Consider the following 21,494-nt stretch of genomic DNA (forward strand, 5'->3'; position numbering starts at 1 on the left):
ATAGGTGACATATAAAATCTTAATTTTTTTAGTGGTAACCACAGATAAAAATCCTATGTTGTTCGAAGCGAATCAAAGTGGAAATTGAATGAAGCTGACGACAATTGTGGTGCTAGATAGAGACTGTTCTTGGCCACTGTTTTAAATGCTGATAATTCTGATTAGGTAACAGTAGGTCACGTGTTGTTGCCAAAATTGCAGGATTAGATTCACTCTTTTATCTAATCGCCATGATGAGAATTAGTAAAGAGTATTCACTTGATAATGGACCGTGAGCGCGAACAGTTCTTGTATCAGTTTAATAACTTCATATTGATGGGGTTCAGAGATGCCTTCGTCGTCGTGGCCGGAGCCACGATGAACATCAATATATGTGCAAAACGTACAGAATGCCAATGTACCAGGAGTAAATAGGTTACATGTATTGTGCATAAGAGAACCTATACAGAGACTGAAACCATATTCAAGCTTGATTGATGGTGGCCTTGTGTTAACAAATAAAATGCTGGGCAATCTTGCTAGTTACTCTGATTGAGCTCCGCAGCTATATCTGCTTGTCAACATGAATTGTGACTCTGTTTCCGCTTTCTTACTGTACTTTAAAATTGATAAATAAAGAAACAAATTCTATGGACTCATATGGATTTATCAACTAGCAGTTTGCAGGGATACGTGGTACTCTGTACCTGCGGTCAGAGCTAAAGTGAGGCTCTTGAAAATAATAAGTTGCAAAGCAATGTTTCTGCTCTTATTTGATGGAGGTGAAGGAGTGGATGGCATGGATGAAGGTTATAATGAGTCCCAAACTTTAGGTGTCCAGCTTCAGAATGATTAGGTAGAAGTGCATTTTGATGCTACTATGGGAATATAGAAGTTAATCCTGTGTTTGAGCATAATGGTAGCATCAATCGCAAATGCAATGGGCTCCTCAGTTTCTCTTAGATCATCTTTTGGGGGAAGCTGTACAAGTATGTATTCTACTTAGATTTGCATCGTGGAACCGGTGTCTAGGTTGGCCCTGACTGTTTGAAGCTCTTTGGAACCTACCCCTGATGAAGGGCTAGTCCTGAAATGCACTGGGCTCAATTAATGGACTGTATTGACATCAGTATCTGTTAAATATCTTCAAATAGTGTGATATTTGAACACTATATGCTTTAGTAGAATGCCATGATAATTAAAAGAAGATTGGATACAGGCATGGATGAATATATCTCTTTACTACGCATGCGATACATCGCATGCCATTACATTGCGGTCGTTGCAACAACCCTGTTGTTACATGGCAAACCATTGCATGGTAAGTCATTACAATGGCTTGCTGTAGGGGGAGCTGGACTTGGAATAGTATAATTTACTATTCCTACTCCAGTTTGTGCAACAGCAGGGAAGGTGTTGGATTATAAATCCAACATCTTCTGCCCCCTACAGCAAGTCGTTGTAACGACTTGTGATGTAATGGTTCGCGATGTAACAACACGGTTGTTGTAACGACTGCGTTGTAATGGCATGCGATGTATCGCATGCGATGTGAATGCTGTTTCCCGCATGAATTAACTTGTATTTTTTTAAAGAAAGACTATACAAATTGATTTTGGAGAGAACAATGGGGACGTTTTTCCACTTCAGGAGGACGCTATTTCAGTCATGTTTAGAGACATCAAACAAAGTTCATCTTTATCTATGCTATTCTTTGCTCTCATCTTCTCAGCTCATTTACTCCAACTCTTCTGCACAAGAGGCAGGGCACATGTTGATGGTCTGTGTATGCAAGTGTGCGTTACATGCACCCATGACTATGTAGTTCCATCTTTGAGACTATTTCTACCCATCACGTAATTTATAAATTATATTTTGCTCTAGTATAATCATTGCTGGTAATGTTTACTCGGTGTTAGTGCAAAACCTTGTAGCGTCCTGCTACAAATAACCACGGACACCATTGCTTATATCCAAGAGCTTTATTCTATACCTCTTACTCACTCGCTGTCCCTACTCTAACTGCCCCTTCCTGTCCTGTCCCCACCTCTTCCCCTCTGCCCACCTAGCTCCGCCCACCCCAGCTACTGGACTGCTAACTTCGTTACATCTCCCCCTTTCTTAATAAAGTAACAAATGAAATAGAGATTAGTCCATCTCTGCGATCAGTCTTTTGGGAGGCTGCACGTGACGGCGGGGTCTCGCTGGTGTGGACACAGCGCCTTCAGTTGAGGGTTCCTCTGCAGATGAATGTCCTGTGTCGGGTGCGACAGATTCAGGGTTGTCCCGGCCTTCAGGTGTGGGGACTACGGTTGTACTTTCATGGACTTCAGGGGAGCACTTCTTGAAATGAGAAGCGTTGCGGGTGACTCTCCGTGTTTCTGATTCCGCTGTCACCATAGTGCCCTTTTGTTGGGTAATTGTTAGAGGCTTATCCTTGAAACGACAATCAGTCTTTTGGCGTTGTTCCTGTCTGACAACGACTCTGTCGCCTTCCCTCAGGGAGGGGGACCGGGCTCTTCGTTTGTGGTCCGCATACTCTTTCATTTTGTCTTTGCGGTGCCGATCTGTTATGGCCATTTCTCTGTGTTGTTGATCCGACAGAGGCTTTCTCAGTGCTCCGTCCCATGTGGGGATCCGATTCCTCATTGTCCTCCCGAGCATGAGAGTCTCAGGGCATTGGCCCGTTGTGGAGTGGGGAGTGGTTCGGTAGGCACTAAGGACCTCGTTCAGTGCTGACTGAAGATCTTTCTTCTCGGCCGTGGCTTGCTGGAATGTTCTCTTAATGGTGGACATGAATCTTTCCACAGTGCCGTTGGCCTGGGGCCAGAGTGGCGTGACTTTGCGATGTTGAAAGTCCATGTGTTTCGCGAAGTCGCTGAATTCATGACTATTGAATGGGGGCCCGTTGTCCGTCTTGATGACCCTGGGGACACCCCAAGTCGCGAAGACTTCTTCAAGTACCTTGAGGGTGCAGGCGGCACTGGTGGATGATATGAACTGGGCCACTGGGAACCTGGAGTATTCATCCAGGATGACGACTACGTACTTCCCGGATTGCAGGGGGCCATAAAAGTCCATGGCAACTTCTTGCCATACCCCATCTGGCAAAGGGGTCATCTGTAGAGGTGCAGGTGGATTGCTGTGGCTGGTCAGTTGACATGGGTGGCAGTCTTTCAACGTATCTTCAACCATCTGGTCGAGGGCTGGGAACCAGACACGTTCTCTCAGTGCTCTTTTGGTGGAAACGACCCCTCGATGGCCTTCGTGGGCCAAGTCGATTACTCCTTGCCTCAGTGCCGCTGGTATAACTAGTCTGTGATCTCTGAGGAGGAGGTCGTCATCGGTTATAGAGAGTTCGTCGGAGACATGTTGGAAGGCTTGGAGTTCTTTCTTGACAGCAGGGCTTTCCTCTTCCTTCTGCGAGTGATATCTCCATCTGTTGGTTCGAGTACGCTTTATTACTGTTTGTAGGATGTTGTCTTGATTGGTCGCTTCCCGAATGGCGTGCATGGGGATGGCTGGTGGACGAGCATGACTAGCCACAAAGTGAATGTATTCTTCCGCGATGGAAGGCGCAGTCTCTGAGGAGTCTCGGGGGTGGCGGGACATATAGTCAGCTGGATTCTCATCCTTCCCCGGTTTGTGAATGATCGAGAACGTGTACTCTTGCAGCCGCAAACCCCATCTTTCGATCCTGGGGGGCATCTTGCACTTGGGATTCCCATAGATCGTGACAAGTGCCTGATGGTCGGTTATGAGTGTGAAGTGTTTCCCGTATATGAAGATGTGGAAGTGTTCGCATGCCCACACGACGGCCAGGCTCTCCTTCTCTGGTTGGGAGTACCGTTTTTCAGGGTCCGTTAGGCTTCGACTGGCATAGGCGATGATCCTCCTCTGATCCGACTCATGGTCGTACTGTGCCAGGATGGCTCCTAAGCCCACGGGGCTTGCGTCCACAGTGATTTCCGTTTTCCTCTTGGGATTGAAATAGGAGAGGCACTCAGCTGATTCCACAGCGCGTTTGATGTCCTTGAAGGCACGCTCACACTCCGGGGTCCACACAAAGTGCGCGCCAGCTTTCGTGAGGAGCCTCAGTGGGTGACTTACAGTGGCGTAATCACGAATGTAGCGGGCGCAGTAGCTTGCCATCCCAAGAAAGGAGCGCAGGTCGTTAACGTCCGCCGGACTCTTGGTGTTATTGAGCGTGGCGATCTTGTCCGGGTCTGGTTTCATGCCACTCGCTGAGAAGATGTGTCCGAAGAATTTCAGGGTCGACTGATGAAATTCACATTTTTCCTTGTTGAGGGTCAACCCAGCTTCCATCAGAGCGAGGCAGACACGATCGAGGGCGGTGTCATGCTCTTGTGTGTCTGATCCGTAGATCAAGATATCATCACTGTAATTAAGGGCGTTAGGAATGTGGTGGATGACGAGACGTATGGCCTCCTGGAAGATTTCGGCGGCAGATGAAACGCCAAAACTGAGCCGTTTGTAACGGAATAGACCAAGATGGGTGGCAAACGTCGTGATGGAGCGAGAACTGTCGTCCAGCTCGAGCTGATGGTAGCCCTTGTTCAGGTCCAGTTTAGAGAACACGGTGGCCCCGTTAAGCGCTGTGATCATGTCGCTCAGGAGTGGGCCTGGGTGTCTCTCCCGCTCGATGGCCGTGTTCGGCAGACGCATGTCCACGCAGAGACGGACTTTGTTGTGGGTCCCTTTCTTGGGGACGATAACCACCGGGGACACCCAGGGAGTGGGGCCTGCAGTGCGCTCAATGATGTCGGCGTCCAAAAGTTCTTGCAGTTCACATTCAACCGCGGATTGCAAGTGAAATGGCACTCCTCGCGGGTGTTGAGCCACCGGTTTGATTTTCTTGTTGATATGCAGATGGATCTGACGGCCTTTCAATTTTCCCAAACCTCGGAAAAGGGACGGGAATTTTCCAGCGCAGTCCGAACTGTCATGGACGTTGAAGAGGATGTGCACCAGCCGAAGACGTTCAGCTGTGGGGAGACTCAGCAGACAGTCGGCCTCAGGTCCTTTAATGACGTGGATGACTGCTGGGATGGAGAGCTCGCCATGTGTGAGGGTGGTGTCAAACTTGCCCAAACATTGGAGAGGTTTCTTCGCCATCCAGGTGTAGACACGGACGGGCGCGAAACGCAAACGTGGTTTGGGGTCCATGCGGTCATGTTCGGTAACTGATATGTAGTTGAGTGATGCTCCGCTGTCCATCATGAACTTGGCAGCGTGGTTGCCCACTTTGATGTTGAGACGTGGATAGCGTTTGAACTGATCATGGTCAGCAAAGTTTACGTATTCAGTGGTGTATGACGACTGCCTGGATGAGGACGATCTTGATTCTCTTGACGGAGAACGACGGTCCCATCTGGAGCGTCGAGAGTCGTGGCTGGAGTGTGAGGATGCGGGAGATCTAGGAGGCTCTTCTTGAACCGCTCTGATGTGATGACGCTTGGCCTCCGATCGTGAGGGTCGCTGCAATCCGTCGTGTCTGTCACTGTCGTTGCGTTTTTCCTTGTGGTAATCCCCACACATGGCCTCAAAGTGGTTGGACCGTCCACATTTCCTGCACCGTGGGCCCATAGCAGGGCAGGAGTCGATGTGAGGGTAGTCATATCCACACCTGAAACATCGCCTCGTGCGTTCAGGCCGGCGATCCCTCCTTTCGGATACCTTCCTCCTGTAGTCCGGGCGTCGCCTGGGCGAGAACTTGGAGCGTCGTGATCTGTCCCGCGGTTGACGTCTTCCACTGTCGCGCCGATCCTGCCGCCCCTGCCGTCGTTCAGTGACACGGTTGGCGTGTTCACGGCTGGTACTGGGTCCGGTTTCAATTTCCGCAGCGTTTTCTTCAGCTTGGTCGTATAGTCGGGAGTTCTCTTCGATCTCTGCTAGTTCCTGTGGTTTTCTTAGCAACCGCCGTCTCAGCGAGTCCGAGTGACACCCAGTGATTATTTGAGATTTGATGGCGGCATCCGGCGAGAAGTTTGTAAAGTCACAATGTTGGGACTGCCGCCGCAGTCGATGTATGAAGGAGCTCAGTGGTTCTTCTTTTCCCTGGCGTTGCTGGTGAAATTTGTGTCTCTCATAGTCGACGTTTCTATTATGCAGAAAACGGTTATTTAGAACGTCTCTTACTTTGGCATAGGTGTCACCATCTGTGGCTGGGATCTCTCGTACGATCTTGCTTATCTCGCGCCCTCCTAGATTGCGAAGGGCTATTATCTTGTCTTTGTCTGGCTCTATTTTGGACCCCTCAATGTAGCCCTCAAAGTCCTCTAGCCATTCTTGCCATTTCAGGCCCATGCTGCTTCCTGTTGTAACTGACAATGGCTCCGGGGCTCGCAGGTGGGTGCCTCCCTTGACTTCCTTGTGTGCGGGAGGGTTAGACATCTTGGCGGTGGGTTTTGGCGCCCGCATCTGCTTCTTGCGTCAGCGACTGGCGTACGTTTTCAAGGTTTGTCCTTTTGTAGCTATCAATGTTTGTTTGTTTTGCCGATGCTTGTTCCTTTGCCAGTGCTTGTTTTGTTTTCTATCGCCAATGTTTGTTTCCTTCTGCTGCCAATGCTTGTTCACTTTGCTTAATGCCTGACTTCAAGATGGCCGCCTGTATTTTGCACAGGGAGGATGTCCCAGAAGTCGCCTGACTCAAAGATGGCCGCCGCCCCTGAAATCCCAGCTTGCATGAGACTTTCACTTTGCTCATTCAGACCCCGGCCTGCTCAATCAGGACTCACCGGCCGCCGGTCCCAGGGACATCAGCACTTCTCCCAGTCTCCGCGCTGATCCACAGGTGAGGTTGGAGCGAGTTCCCGCTTCGCTGCGCTAGGGGCCGCTTCCACGCGGCGACAGCGTGTCAAAACACACGCATCAGGCGTGAGATTCCTAGTGTCGGGGCCACTCGAGCTCCGGTTCCACCGCGCTCGACGGCGCTTGCCGCCAAATCTTCTGGGGGCGATGCTCTTCACTCGGGGCACTCTTTTCTGCTTCTTAGGCGCTGGGCAGAGTCGGGGTGAGCTCCCGACCTCTGTTCTGACTGCAGGTGCCGGGATACGTGCATTCGGCAGTGTCGCGTTTTGGCGCGAAATGCTCCGACTTCTCGAGCGCTCCAACGCTCGTTACTGCGGCTCCCTCTCTTCTCCCTCGAGGCCTCTAAAGGGACAGGGTCACCGGCTGCCAGCTTCTCTCCGAGGCAGCTCCGTACAGCGGCGGTTTCTTCTTCTTGGCGCCGCCTTCCTTCAGCAGCGGAGCTCGTTTCTCGACACTGCGGGACAGGAGGGTCTCACGAGGTGCTGTGGCTTGTGGGGTTTTGCTTATCCCATCCTCGTCGCCAGTTGTAGCGTCCTGCTACAAATAACCACGGACACCATTGCTTATATCCAAGAGCTTTATTCTATACCTCTTACTCACTCGCTGTCCCTACTCTAACTGCCCCTTCCTGTCCTGTCCCCACCTCTTCCCCTCTGCCCACCTAGCTCCGCCCACCCCAGCTACTGGACTGCTAACTTCGTTACAAACCTGTTTTAGCAAATTTTCTTTGTGCAAATCTGGGGCCCATAAAGTGCTATAATATGAATCGAAATCCTCAACTGAGGTTAGTCATCAAATCTATAAATTTAGATAATGTCAAGTGCATTAGGCTCCACAAGCAAGGCAAGACAGAGGCTGGTTAAATGTTCAAACCATAAATGTATTGTAAATGTTAAAAGGTTTATACATTCAAAATCATCTAATTATTGTCAATCAATAATCAATACCTGAATGCATTTAGTAATTATGAAGTTCAAATCAGTCAAAATCATGGAAGTAGGAGGACAATTTAGTATAAAGTTGCCTCAAAGGAAAAGAAAGGGTCCTCCCATAAAGAGACCACCTATTCTACTTTAAGTTATTTTGAAAATGGACAAACGCATGTCTGCAAGAGTTCTTTTCTGCACTACATTAAATCAAAAAATGTAAACACTTGCTACATCTACACATGATTCCCATAAAACACTCTAATCAGTTTAAAGCATTGAGACACAATCTAGGGTGCATTATTTTCTCAAGGTTGTACACAATACGGAGTCTCTAAAAGTCATTTATCTGCAACAGACGAGATACATTGGACCAGTCTCTACTCTGCAGGTGTACTGTAGCAACTAATGCTAAGTTAATATCATTTGCGTATTTACGTGTTACATATAATGCAAAAACATTTTAAATGAAAAATCTCTCACCACCAGTGTTTCTTTTTCTGATGCAAGCTTGTGCTGCATTGTCCCTCAGCAATGTTGTGCTATCTGTGACATTTTCAGAGAAAAATTGTTTCTCTTTGGTCTGCATTTTTGTGTGTTTTATTTTTTCCTGACTCAGTAAATATAAACTTATTCTGGTTATTTTTCTCTTTGGACAGGTTCGATTTGTACAGTTTGGGTCGTTTGGTTGGTTCTAATTCTCTTCGTTTTTCTACTGGCACTAAACATCATTACCTACAAAGTGCTGCAAGAAAACAACGAAAGCTTGGCACGTTCCCGTGAGTTTTTAAGTAACTGCTGGTGTGTTTTAAATTCAGGCCTGTCTGCATTAGTGACATGACTGACTAGTGGCCCCATGATATATGTAACACCTTGAGCAGTCTGGTTCTTTAGCCCACAGCACTTTACATGTTGAGATCAGCGCGCCGATGTTTACCATGTTAAAAAAGAAACTGCAAGTCCACGGCTGAAATGTGTTGCTAACTAACAAGCTAGGGTGACCAAACCAGTCCTGGTTTTTCACATGCTGTCCTGGCAGATTCCAGTAACTTTGGCTCTTTTCCCGGTTTTTAGAGAGGGTCAGAAAACAGTGGGAGAAAATGTTTTATGTGTTCCAAAGCAGGGCTGGTTAGCAAATCTAATTGAAAAAACAATTAAATTATTAGGCGATTAATAGGTATGATACTGGGTTTAAAAATGCTTTATGTATTTTCTTATTACCTATTCTGTATTTCTGTGTTGATGAGCGCTGCCATTCTGTGGCGCTGGGATCACGAAAAATTATTATTATTATTATTATTGTTATTATTATTAATTTAACTTATAAGGCGCACAGCTACCCGCTGTGGGTTTCCCGGCGCCAAGGGACAGAATAAAAGAGGGAAGAGAGAGCAACCGTAAATCATTGCCAAAAGAGCCAAGTTTTGAGTCCTTTGCAGAAACGAGAAACATTGGTTTCAGTTTTAGAACAACGGGCAGGGCATTCCAGAACTCAGGACCCAGGTGGGAAAATGAGCGGCCGCCCTTCTTCACCAATCTAAATCTCGGAGTCACAAAATCACCTTTACCAGAAGATCTAAGGGAACGAGTAGGATGATAGGCTTGGATGAGTTCTTGTAAGTATATAGGGGCCGTGCCTTGTTTAATCATAAATATGTAGCAGAGAGCCTTGAACTTAATTCGACTGGCAATCCTAAGCCAATGAAGATCATGGAGTGATTGAGAGATGGAGGCTCTCAGTGGAACATGACATAGAAGTCGTGCGGCCGCATTCTGCACAACAATGGAGGAAACACCTTGACAACCAGGATAAGGTTAACTATTTATCCAAGCTTAAAATCTATCACAAAGCCATTAGATCTTCCCGCGCCTCTTTTTATGCTAACAAAATCAGCTCCAATCCGAACCCATCTAAAGTGATCTTTAAACTAGTCAAAGAACTCCAAAATCCTAGGGCGCCACCTCCAAAAATTTCATCCAACGAACAATGCGAGCAGTTAGCAGCATATTTCGTTGAAAAGGTCCAAAAAATTTATGCGACCTTTCTGCAGAACCCTTCTCATTCTGAAGAAATTAAGACCCTAGCTTCCACCTTCATCCCTCTTACCCAAATCCCTGCTATCACGGCCGCTGACCTGACTAAACTATGCAAGAAAGTGAAGTCTGGCTCCCCAGCTGATCCTATGAGCCCCTCCCACTTCCTGGACTCAATTGATTTTTTTCTACCCCCCATGCTGAATATCCTCAATCTTTCCTTTACTTCTGAATCTGTACCCATAGCTTGGAAGCAAGCATGGGTATCACCGATAATCAAAAAACCTGCCCTCGACCCTTCCAAACCGGAAAACTTCCGGCCAATTTCCCTCCTCCCCTGGATATCCAAGATAGCAGAGGCCCATGTCAATGGCATCCTCTCGAAACATGTGGACCGCCACGGAATCCTGGATCCATCCCAAAATGGCTTTCGAGCGGGCCATAGCACTGAGTCTGCCTTATTGGCCACCACCGAACATCTCCGGACGATTTTAGACTCCCGTCAAAGTGCTGCGCTGATCCTCTTAGATCTCAGCGCAGCCTTTGACACGGTATCCCATGACATTCTTTTGAAACGTCTGGAGATGGCCGGTGTGACTGGCCTCGCTTTGTTATGGTTCCAATCCTTTCTTAAGGACAGGTCCTTTAAGGTGTCAGCCCCCCCATTTCTCTCTAAAACCCATCCCATAGCCCAAGGAGTCCCCCAGGGCTCAGCGCTGAGTCCCTCCCTCTTTAACTTATATGTTCAGCCACTTGCGGATGTGGCCAAAGAGTGGGGGCTCACGCTGGTTTCATACGCCGACGACACCCAACTGGTCGTCACCCTCTCGGAAAGCCCGTCCACCGCGGCATCCAAGTTTACAGAGGGTATGGCAGCGGTGGCACAATGGATGACGGACAATTACCTCCAACTTAATGCCGGGAAAACCGAGGTGCTCCTCCTTGGCCGAAACACCAGCCTATGGAACGAGCACTGGTGGCCGTCATCCTTGGGCACCATTCCACCCCCTAAAAACTGTGTAAAAAATGTGGGAGTCTGGATGGATGCTAAACTCAGCTTCCAGTCACATACTAAAAAGGTGGCAGCCACCTGTATAGGTCTCCTAAGGAACCTCAGGCCTATACTTGGCCTCTTTGATTCTAAGGCTCGCCAGCTAATTATCCAGGCAACCATCCTGTCACGCCTGGACTATGCTAACGTCCTCCTCCTGGGAGCAAACAAAGCAGAAACGGCTAGGTTCCAACGAATCCAGAACGCGGCGGCCAGAACGCTGGTTGGTCTCCCTCGCAGATGCTCAGTCAGAGCTACCATCCGCAAACTCCACTGGCTGCCCGTGGAACACAGAGTTAAATTCAAAGCTCTTATCACGATCTTTAAGATCGTCAAACAGGGAAATCCCCCTCTGCTGCGAAACCTGGCCCGACCCTATGTCCCCGGCCGCGAACTCCGCTCCTCCAACCAACTTCTTCTGGCAGTTCCCAGAATTAGGCTCTGTCGCACTGGAGGTCGCTCCTTTAGCGTTCTCGGTCCCAAATTATGGAACAATCTCCCCCTCAGTATCCGTTCCATAGACTGTCTCCCAGTCTTTCATAAAGCTATCAAGACCCACCTTTTTCCTGCTACCTAGGGCCTTTATCCTCCCCCCCCCGCCTTATAGGTGTGTGTCTGTCTCTCAGCGCCGGGACGCCCCATTGCTGGGGTAGCTGTTGCGCTTCACCAAACCTAGAAATTAGAAATTAGAAATTAGAACCTAAAGTTTTTTTTAAGTTTCTTGATCAGCTCCTAAATAAAGGACGTTACCATAGTCCAGGCGGGAAACAACTAACACCTGGACCACCGTCCTCTGTGTAGCGACAGGGAGCATTCAGAGGATTTTATGGAGCCATCTTAAAATAGTAAAGCATATAGACACCACCTTTACTACCTGCTGCCGCATAGTAAGATTCTCATCAATGAGAAATCCGAGTTTGCGAACCTGGGCGACAGGTTTGGGAGTGAAGCCCATTTCTTTAGGCCAGTGTTGAGGGCCCCATGAGTCTCTCCCTTTGCCCAGGATGACAACCTCGGTCTTATCTCCATTAAGTTTTAGAAAATTACTGCGCATCCACTCAGAGACCTTAATCAGTCCTTGTTTAAGAACTGAGATGTTGCCATCTTCCACATTAGAAAGGGAAAAGATCATTGTAACCCTTCGTCTATTGTTGAGAATGTCCTGGTTTTTGGTTTTTAAAATCTGGTCAAACTATAACAAGCGAAAGGAGGAACCCCTGACAACTATAGTGAAATCACCTTGGTCCGAATTACATTAATTTTACTGGTGCTAGTACAGTTTTGCATTATCAAGCAAAATGCTGTTTTTGATTGGATGGGGTTACACAATGACTTCCCCACGCCTTCCCCAGTCCTCCTATGTGCATTTTACTAATCGTAGTGGAATCAGTCCATTTGCTCACACTATTCATAGCGTTTGCTATAAAATTCAGGCATAGCCAGTGCTATATATCCCTAACTCAGATATGTTTTAGACCTCAGTTACTTGTCAGGAGGAAGCAGTCTCTGGGCCTGATTATGAGGTCCTTGGTAGTAGGATAGGTAATTCCAGCCTTCAGAGTTACTGTGACCGGCTAATACAGTAACTGTGGGTGTCAGAAAAATATGAGCCATTACGAGTTGGACCCCGAATGCCCACTAAGAAATAAGGAATAACTGGTGGAATCAGGTTTACTGCATCCAGGACACCTGTGTCTTCCTCACAGCTGCATGTTTGCTCCAAGACCTTTGGTTGCTTTGAGCAATGGAGTCTCTGGGGGAAACTGAAGGCCTGCGGGTATTATGCATTACTCATAATCATGATAGACCCAGTACCTCCTGTCTCTGGACACATCGCAGTTATAAGCAACTTTTAATATGACCCTAAGCAGGGGTCCAGGGGGGACATGGCTGGCTGCTTTTGTCCATGTAGTGAAATTCTCAGTAGCGCCCAGGTGTATACCTCTGGCTTTGACAACCACCACCATCTCCCTTATAGAGCAGTAACTTTCAACAAATTCCAAATACTATCACACCGTTTATTTATCTATACAGACCCTAGTTATCTTAAGTTGTCCAATGCAAACTGCGTTAAACACTGGCTGTTATTCTAAATTGTTTGTGCGCATGTGATGGGTAGGACAACTATCCTGCTTTGCGATTTGAGAGATCTGCTCTGTAGTTTGTTTCTAGCGTGGCGGAGTCACAGAACAAGTAACCTGCATTTGTGTAAGACTGGCCTTTTGTTTTAAACATCCTTGATAGTGGGAGGTACTGCGGGTGATTCAACTGATAATTGGAGTAGGTGTGTAATATAGCTGGAATCAATATTTTTGGTATGGATAGACTGAAGGCCAGATGTATCAATGGGGTTTGCCCATTTTGTGTCTGAGAGTGAAAGCTTTAGTAAATGTGACCTTAACTGATCTATCTGTCTCTGCTTTGGGTATTTCTCCATTAATTATATACCCTATTTGCCATATTTCGTAAGTACTTAGTTAAATCAAGAGAACAAATACTTACATGGAAGTGCAGTAGAGGCACAAAATCGTTTTGTAAATTAAAAATGTTCACAATAGATTGGAATTCTAGAAGGTTTTGCCTTATGTACTTATTGGACTGCCACTGTCGATGCGAATGTATGTTTTTTCTTGAGCAATCCTCAGCAATATCCATTGTCCAGCTGTACCTCCATGCACATTATTGATTGTATCCTTTGTATTGATGATTTTGATTTATTTTCCCATCTTTAAGTTTTGTTTTTTATTGGTACAGGAATATAAAAATAAAGTTATATATAAAAAAAGGTTCAAAACAGTGTTATATAACGCGCCTGTTCGGGAAGAAAGTGGCTGTAATTCACTCTTGCAGTGAGCTTATGGAATCGTAAAAAGGATTGCTGTCCTCAGCGTAATTAGATACAGTAAGGACCAAATTAAATTCCCACTGAGGCATCACAAATGGCATTGGCGGGAACATATGAGTCAGCCCCTTCAAAAAACACATCAGAAAAAGTGATATGAATAAAGATGATTTATCAAGTAAACTTAAGAAATAATAGATAATCTTTAAGTGTTGCCACAGCAAGACATTGCTGGGCTAGCGAAAGACAAACCAACAGTGTGTCAGACAATTCTGCCTGTAGAGGCTGGCTATTTCTGAAGGAACATCAGACAACAAATTTCTCCCAGCATCCTGCATAAACTGTTTTAGTGGAGGGACATCTGACTGCCAAGATAACACCTACTACTTCAGGAGGAAGATTACATGGCATCAAATGTTGCTACTATGTTTTGACACATGGAGATGGGGGTGGTGCAGGCTCGGGTGCAGGACCCTGCCTTGCTTCTGCAACAGGAGGTCTTTCCGAAGGGGCAAGCAGATCTGAGGACAGATGCTCATGGCCAAAATGTCCAGTTATTGATCACAAAAAAGGGGTGGGGTGGACTCGAGGAGATTTAGAGACCTGCAAGAGTTAGCTTACGGATCTATGAATATACCACAATCAAGATACCTTTGGGTCTAAAAGATAATAAATAACTGTCAAAACAAAGACCTAGTTTCAAAGCGATATCCCTTTAAAAGGACCAATTTCCTTACCCACCAATGGTGGCATGCTTCCTCATTGGGATTCTCCTCGTGCCGTGATGCCTAGTCACGGCACGGTTTGCAACCTCTCTATGAGAGGGAGGTGCTCAGGGAGGTGTGGGGGAGGGTATGCTAAATATCACTGCGATGAGCTCAAGGTAATGAGGGTAGCAGAGCAAATGGACGTAATAATAAAACTAGCTTTAAGGTATGCCATAACCTTTATTCATGAATCCCTGGGCCAGGATTAAAAACAGGGCACTTTCTGGAAAAACATACACCCGCAGTTAGTGTCAATATGTGGTGGACATGTTTCCGCCTAGTCACCCTCACATGGAGGTGTAGCGGCTTTCTTCAGGACCTAATTGTTAGTGCTGCTGCTCAGTCTGTGTGTGAATCAAAAGTGAAAAAAGGTATCACATACACAAAACCCTCTTGTGATCCTGTAAGGTTGTCATAGATTGGTGGATTCACTGGTGGTACCTAGAGAAATGCATACATACAAAGGAGAAGCCTAAATAATTGGAAAAGCGAGGTCAAGCATTAGACAGTTGCGTTCGCTTCATCCTGTGAAGCTAAACAGTTAAGGGCAACAGGCGGAAGAATCTTACCATGCCATATTATCTGCCATGTATCTAATAAGGTTAGTCATTGGTACATTAAATAGAAACACGTAAAACACGACAGGAGGCCAAATGCTGGCACAAAAGATTGTAAAAGCAGGACTTTCCCATTGATGTCTGAGAACCCACCTCACCTCGCCCTGGCATGTAGCTCAGGGGGACTCCCTGCCCTACAATAGGAAGGGGGACATTGTAAAGACACACACCACCCAATGGTCTTCTAGGCATTCCACACAGAAAACAAGGCAAAACAAGGCAAACTAGCACAGACAGATGGACCCAATCTAAGCACACAAACCAAAAGTTGGCCTAGTACGCAAAAAGGATCCTTGTTTTGCCTGAGAGAAAGAAAACAGGGAGAAAGAGGTGGAAAGCTGCCTGCTCTTTCAATCCGCGCGCGCCATACTTAAAAAGTGCAAGTACAAACAATCTCAGTAAAGCAGATGGACATCCTGAATTCCTATTTGCGCCTAGCTGAAGAGGGTCCAGAGACATGCAATGTATGCTCCTGATAACATAGAGCTCTCGTATTAAAAGGGGACCAAGCAGGAGAGTGTATGTGGTTAAAAAGAAGGATTTCTTAACCAAAACATTTTTTTCACAATGGAGAGACCAATTGCAAAGTTATCAAAAACGCCGACCTCTGCCAAGGGCCAGGCGGTGTATTCTGCCAGGCAAAGGGATTTCTAAATGTAAAGCTATGCCCCAGCACACAGATACACTTCCAAGTTATTATCAAATGCAGACCTCGGAATACGATGCCACCGTGTTCAAACATACGAGGAGTGTCTATTTGAAACAACCATGGTGAAATAGCAAGCCTGTATTTGAATAAATGGGACCCACATCAAAAACAACATGGGGAGTATGCCAAAAGGGATGATAGGCATTTAAATTGTGCCTGGTAGCGGAGAGTTAGATGTCTTTCATGCCACAGTGGGAGGAGGAAATGTCCTGCCTGGTGGCTGCCATATAAATATCGGTCCTACAGTGCCTCAAGCCGGGACCGGGGTGTGTAGAGATGGTCGGTTTCAGCGTGACCGTGTTGCATACGTGTGATCACGTGACCCGAGCGATCACTCGGGATTTGTAGTCGTAGAATCAGTATGGATGTATCCAAGCACATTGAAAAAGTGGAGCACATTCAAAAGGTAGAGCGCGTCCTTTAATTAAAAGAGGGATGTTGGATCGGGCCCAGTTGAAGGCTCTTATGTACGCAAGGATGGACAGGCTAAGCAGTGAAAGCACCCTCCAGTGGTCACATTCATGGAGGGTATTTTAACACACTAAACATCTAGAATGTTAGTGCAATCGACCTAAATGTATGAAAAAAACTGGGGCCAAATAAAACCTTTTTTTTGGCACATAAAATGGTTTGTAGGTTGTCCCAAAAATAGGGCGCCAAATAATAATAAAAAAATAACACATAGAGGGGCGTGTAGGGTATCCACAGACTAGGGAGGAAAACAATGATGATATGAGGCTACCCCAGGGTGAACCCCATTCACAGCCCTTCAACCCAATATCAGTTAATGTGTCCTTAAAGTAAGCTGTCTTATATCAGGGGCCCAAGGACTCTCATCATTTAGTCCATTTCTATTGCTACATAGCCTGTACACCCACTTCTGTTCCTAATAAACAGAAACCTAGTGACATCAGAGAGAGAGGGGGCATGCTAGGTTTATCAAGCACTGTCCGTCTCAGGTCCTCCACCTGATGTCCCTTGTCAAGGAAATGATTGGTGGGTTTTGTAGCATGTTTTCTGCGTCTTAAAGTGCTCATATGTTCCATTATGCGAGTCTTTACCTTGCATGCTGTCATTCCAATGTAAAGCAGTTTGCAATGCATGAGATCAGATATATCAATGTGTCGCTGTTGCAATAGATGTGTTGTCCTAACTCCCAATGCTTGTCAGTGAGAATATGAATTTCACTTGTGTGTGTAGTTTATACACACACTCCTCAAGAGCCGCATGGAAAATGTCCCTTTACTGCTGGGAGCCCCCAGAAGGTATCCTGTTGCGCCACTTTGGGTGGCCTGGGTATAGTACATACTAGCTTGTCCTTGAGGTTACTGCTTCTTTTAAAGGCAAATAGTGGGCATTCGATCGATTTTTTTCCCTTGTTGAGAATAGGCCAATTCTTACAGATCAATTTCTTGACCTGGATAAATCTTGCTGTTGGCTCTTTGGGTTGGATGATCTCCAACAGAGCATCTTGGTTGTTATTCTGCACCCTTTTCGTCCCCCTCCATTTAAGCGGAGATGCATACTCTCTGTTCTGTAGATGTCCAGGAAGAAAAGTTGCATATTCCCTGTAATACTGAATGTGGGAGCAGTTCCACTGAAGGTGCAGGAACTGCCATAGTGGGAAATTATCCCGAAGGGATTTCTCGGGTGGTAACTTGTATATGATAATATTGCATTGCGAGTCATACGTTTTTTTGTATAGTTCTGTCTCCAAACCACCTGCAGACGGAAAGAAGAGTAGATCCAAAAACGGGAGAAGCTCTTTGCTAAATTCAAAAGTTAATTTTAAGTAGGGGTTCAGAACACTGGAACCACTGGTGGAAGTTGTTAATGGAGTCTTCTTCACCACATCAGATAACCAAGATGTCATCAATGTATCGCTTCCACACAATAATGTGGGAGCAATAAGGATTGTCAGGTACCAGCACCCACTCAGTCTCAAAAGAATGCTTATAGAGATTTGCCAGACTTAGGACGTAGGCACTCCCTATGGAAGTACTGGATGTTTGAAGGTACAGACAGACCTCAAAACGAAAGGAGTTTTATCTCATTGCCAGCGTGCACATCCCATGTGAATGAAACTGGGGTAATCGTATCAAGGTCCTTCCCTCGAAGTAGAGCCTCTGTTGTAGTCAGAGTCTCATCTTAGGGGATGCAGGTATATAGTGATTCAATACTGTCTAAGAAATCAGTCTTGATCCTAAATGACACATCAGTCAAAAGTATAAGAACATCCTTGGTGTCCTGGAGGTATGTAGGCATCTCGCGATGAGGGGCCGCAAGAAAAAAGCCACAAACTGGGAGAGGGGCTCTAAAAGAAAGCCAATACCCGAGATGATTGGTCTGTCGAAGGTGGTTTCTGGGTTTTGTGGATTTTGGGAAGGTTATAAAAATAAGGGACAACTGGATTAGTAGTGATGAGAACGTCAGCTTCTTTTGAAGGGATCCAGCTGTTGTCCTTGGCCTCTTCCACCATGCTTTAGTTGCAGTAGATAATCTCTTGGTTTGATCGCATTTAAGAGGGCGATAGAAGCCTCTCTTGTCCAATTGCCTGAGACTTTCGGCTCTGTATGTGGAAGTGTCCATTACTCTTGCTTCCCCTTTTCTGGTTGTTTTATGATGATAGTAGCATCATCACTTAGGTTGTTCAAAGCAGTGAGTTCCTCTTTCGGCAGGTTGTAAAAAGGTTTCCGTTTGGTTCTGAAGCTGGATTCCACTTTGTTAAGTACCTCTTTTTTCAAAAGTTACCACCTTTGGTGTTATCGTGTGGGCCTGAGGGTTAAAAGTAGACTTCCTGCTGAGATTAGCATTGGTCAAAGCGGTCTCAATGCAAGTTAAAGCATTCTCTGCATAGAAGAAATGGAATCTAACTTTGCGGGAACAGTATGCTAGTTCTTGATACACTTGAAATTCATTTTCTTGTAGGTAGGAATGAAACCAAGGCCCCTGTTGAGCATTCTCTGTTCACAGGAGGACAGTACCAAGCTTCTCAGATTTACAACAAAGCTGTGTCCCTGCTCTTCCCCGGTTGGGGATTGCTCTTCGTCATACTCTCAGTGTGACGTGGAGATGGAAGGGGGCTTCAATGCACCTGTGCCTGTTGTTGGTGCTGTCTCCTCCTGACTCTTGACCTGCCACCGCCTTGTCCTAAAAAAGCCGGGTTGTAGAAGGGTGGAGGAGGGGCCACCATTGTCGTTGGGGTGGTCCGAAATGCTGTCCCTGCCACCTTCCTTTGCCCTTCCATTTGGGGTCTTTCTGTTGAGTCGCTCGACCACCCGTCCGTACCAGAGGAAGAGGAGTTTGAGCCATGCTTCTTTCCCTTTTGGTTAAACTCCGGGGGGCTGTAGTTATCACTGATATAGGGGTGCACCCTCTCGAGGGAAAACCGTGCTAGGCCTTTCTTAAATTTGTTGATTTTATTAGATAACAGGGACTCTTTGTAATCTTTGTTGGTCTTATTTGTTTCGTCCATCTGTTTCTTATGTAGGGTAGCTGAATCTATGGGTTTTAAGTGTGTTTCTAGAATCTGGATCGTAGCCAGAATTGCATCAGCGATTCGTTTGGCCTTGCTGATGATGAGGATCAGCCAGTCCCTGGTGCATCTCCATGCAATCAGGGACCAATCATTTTTTAAAGCTTTATCCTAAAGGAAAAGTCTGGGGGCATTTGTCACAATCAAGCCAGTCAGCACACAATTGCCCCACAGATATTCCATCATGATGGGGCCATTTGTGCTTGTGCAAGTAAATAATCTCTTTAAGTGAAGTAATTTAGCACAGTCATCAGATTGTGCCACTGAACTAGTCTGTGTAGTGTCCAGTGGTATTGTCAGGATAGTCTGGACCAAAGCCTCATCAAATGCGAGGCCTTGAAAGTCTGCCTTAGTTCTCTCAATTCAGATCGAAAGGGAAGAAGAAAAGAGGGAAAGTACCTAGAAGAACTTGGGTGAGGGTAGAGACAAGGTCTCTTTCAGAAGGGAAAAAGGATTTACAGCCGTAGCTGCTCACAATCATTCATCACAAAAAGGGGGGAGGGTCCAAGGAGCATTAGAGACCTGCAAGGGTTAGCTCCTCCACCTATGAATATACTACAATCAAGAAACCTTTGGGTCTAAAAGATAATAAACAACTTTCAAAACAAAGACCTAGCCACAAAACGATATCCCTTTGAAAGGTACATAGATATGGCACTGTGAGATTCTTCTGTCTGTTTCCTTTAACTGTTTAGATTCTCAGGTTGAAGCGGGCGCAACTGTTTTATGCTTGACCTAACTTTTCCAATTATTTAATCTTCTCCTATTTATGCATTTCTCTAGGTGCGACCAGTGAATCCACCAATCTAGTACAACCTCACAAGATCACTGGATGGTTTTGTATATTTGATACCTGTTTCACTTTTGTTTTGATTCATACACCCTAAGCAGCAGCAGCAGCACTAACAAGTAGGTCCTGAAGAAAGCCACTATGTCTCTATGTGAAGGTGACTAGGCTGAAACATATCGACCACATATTGACACTAACCGCAGGAAGATGTTTCGCCTGCGAGTGCCCTATTTTTAGTACTGGCCCAGGGATGCATAAATAAAGGGCTATCGCGTACCTTGGAGCTATTTTTATTATCACGTCCATTTGCCATGCTACCCTCATTACCTTGACCTCATCACTGTGGTATTTAGCATACCCTCCACTACAAACAAACATCCCTGAGCTCCTCCCTCTCAGAGAGGTAGTTGTAACCCGAGCCATGAATAGGTATCACGGCTAAGGAAAATCCCAAAGATGAAGCATGCCACCTTTGGTGGGTGAGGAAATTTGTACTTTTAAAGGGATATTCCTTTGTGGCTAGGTGTTTGTTTTGACAGGTGTTTATTATCTTTTAGACCCAAGGATTTCTTGATTGTGGTATATTCAGAATATCTAGGAACCACACTATCTTCACCCAGTCTGAAGCCACTAGGAAGATATGGACCTTTTATTTCCCAATTTTTTTCAGAACCCTGATTAAGAGAAGCAGAGGTGGAAAGGTCTAACTACCTTTGGAACTCCAACGTACAGAAACGTGGACACTGTGTGGTTTCTGTAGTGGCAAACAATTTGAGGCTGGAAAATGCTCTGTGCGACCTCTGAGTGCAGCCACCATTCATGATTTGCTAAGCAATGATGGCTGAGTTTGTCTGCCCTGGTATTTAAATATTCTGCTGTTGATGAATGATCTGGGAGATGCCCTGATGATCCAGACACTTCCAAAGGTGCAAAGTCTCCTGGCACAGGACCCACAATCCCAGTCCACCCTGTTTGTTGCAGTACTACATGGCAGTAATGTTACCTATGAAAACATTGGAGAAATGCTTTCAGTGCCAACCATGTTGCCTGTACTTTCAATAAGTTGATGCAGAGATGGGCTTCAACCGAAAACCAGAGTTTTCTAATCACCACATCTCCCAGATGACCTCCCCAACCCAGCAATGAGGCATCCATCATGACTATTAGCTCTCGGTGAAGAAGAGAGAGGGGTCTGTCACCGGTCTAACAACGGTCTAAAAACCATTACTGCAGGTCTTTTGCAGTCTCCTGTGACACCTGCATGCAATCTGACAGGATTCCTTGATGCTGAGTCCACTGAGACTTCAAATCCTCCAGTAGAGCCTGCATGTGTCACTTGGCATAGTGCAAAAGCAGGATGAAGAAAGTCAAGAAGCCTTAGAGCCACTCTCACCCAGGTTGAAAGTTGAAACA

At 46.1% G+C, this 21,494-nt stretch overlaps 1 protein-coding gene across 1 annotated transcript in view; it reads left to right on the plus strand.

The window, feature by feature from the left end:
• The window catches only part of TMEM156 (transmembrane protein 156), a 199,499-nt gene that overhangs the window by 110,864 nt on the left and 67,141 nt on the right, over positions 1-21,494 (plus strand). The window contains exon 4 of the mRNA XM_078678334.1: positions 8,396-8,515. Coding sequence (XP_078534460.1) covers positions 8,396-8,515 — 120 coding nt within the window. The remainder of the gene's footprint in view (positions 1-8,395; positions 8,516-21,494) is intronic.

The sequence above is a fragment of the Lissotriton helveticus genome, chromosome 2_2 (genome assembly GCF_964261635.1).
Source record: "Lissotriton helveticus chromosome 2_2, aLisHel1.1, whole genome shotgun sequence".
NCBI lineage: Eukaryota > Metazoa > Chordata > Amphibia > Caudata > Salamandridae > Lissotriton > Lissotriton helveticus.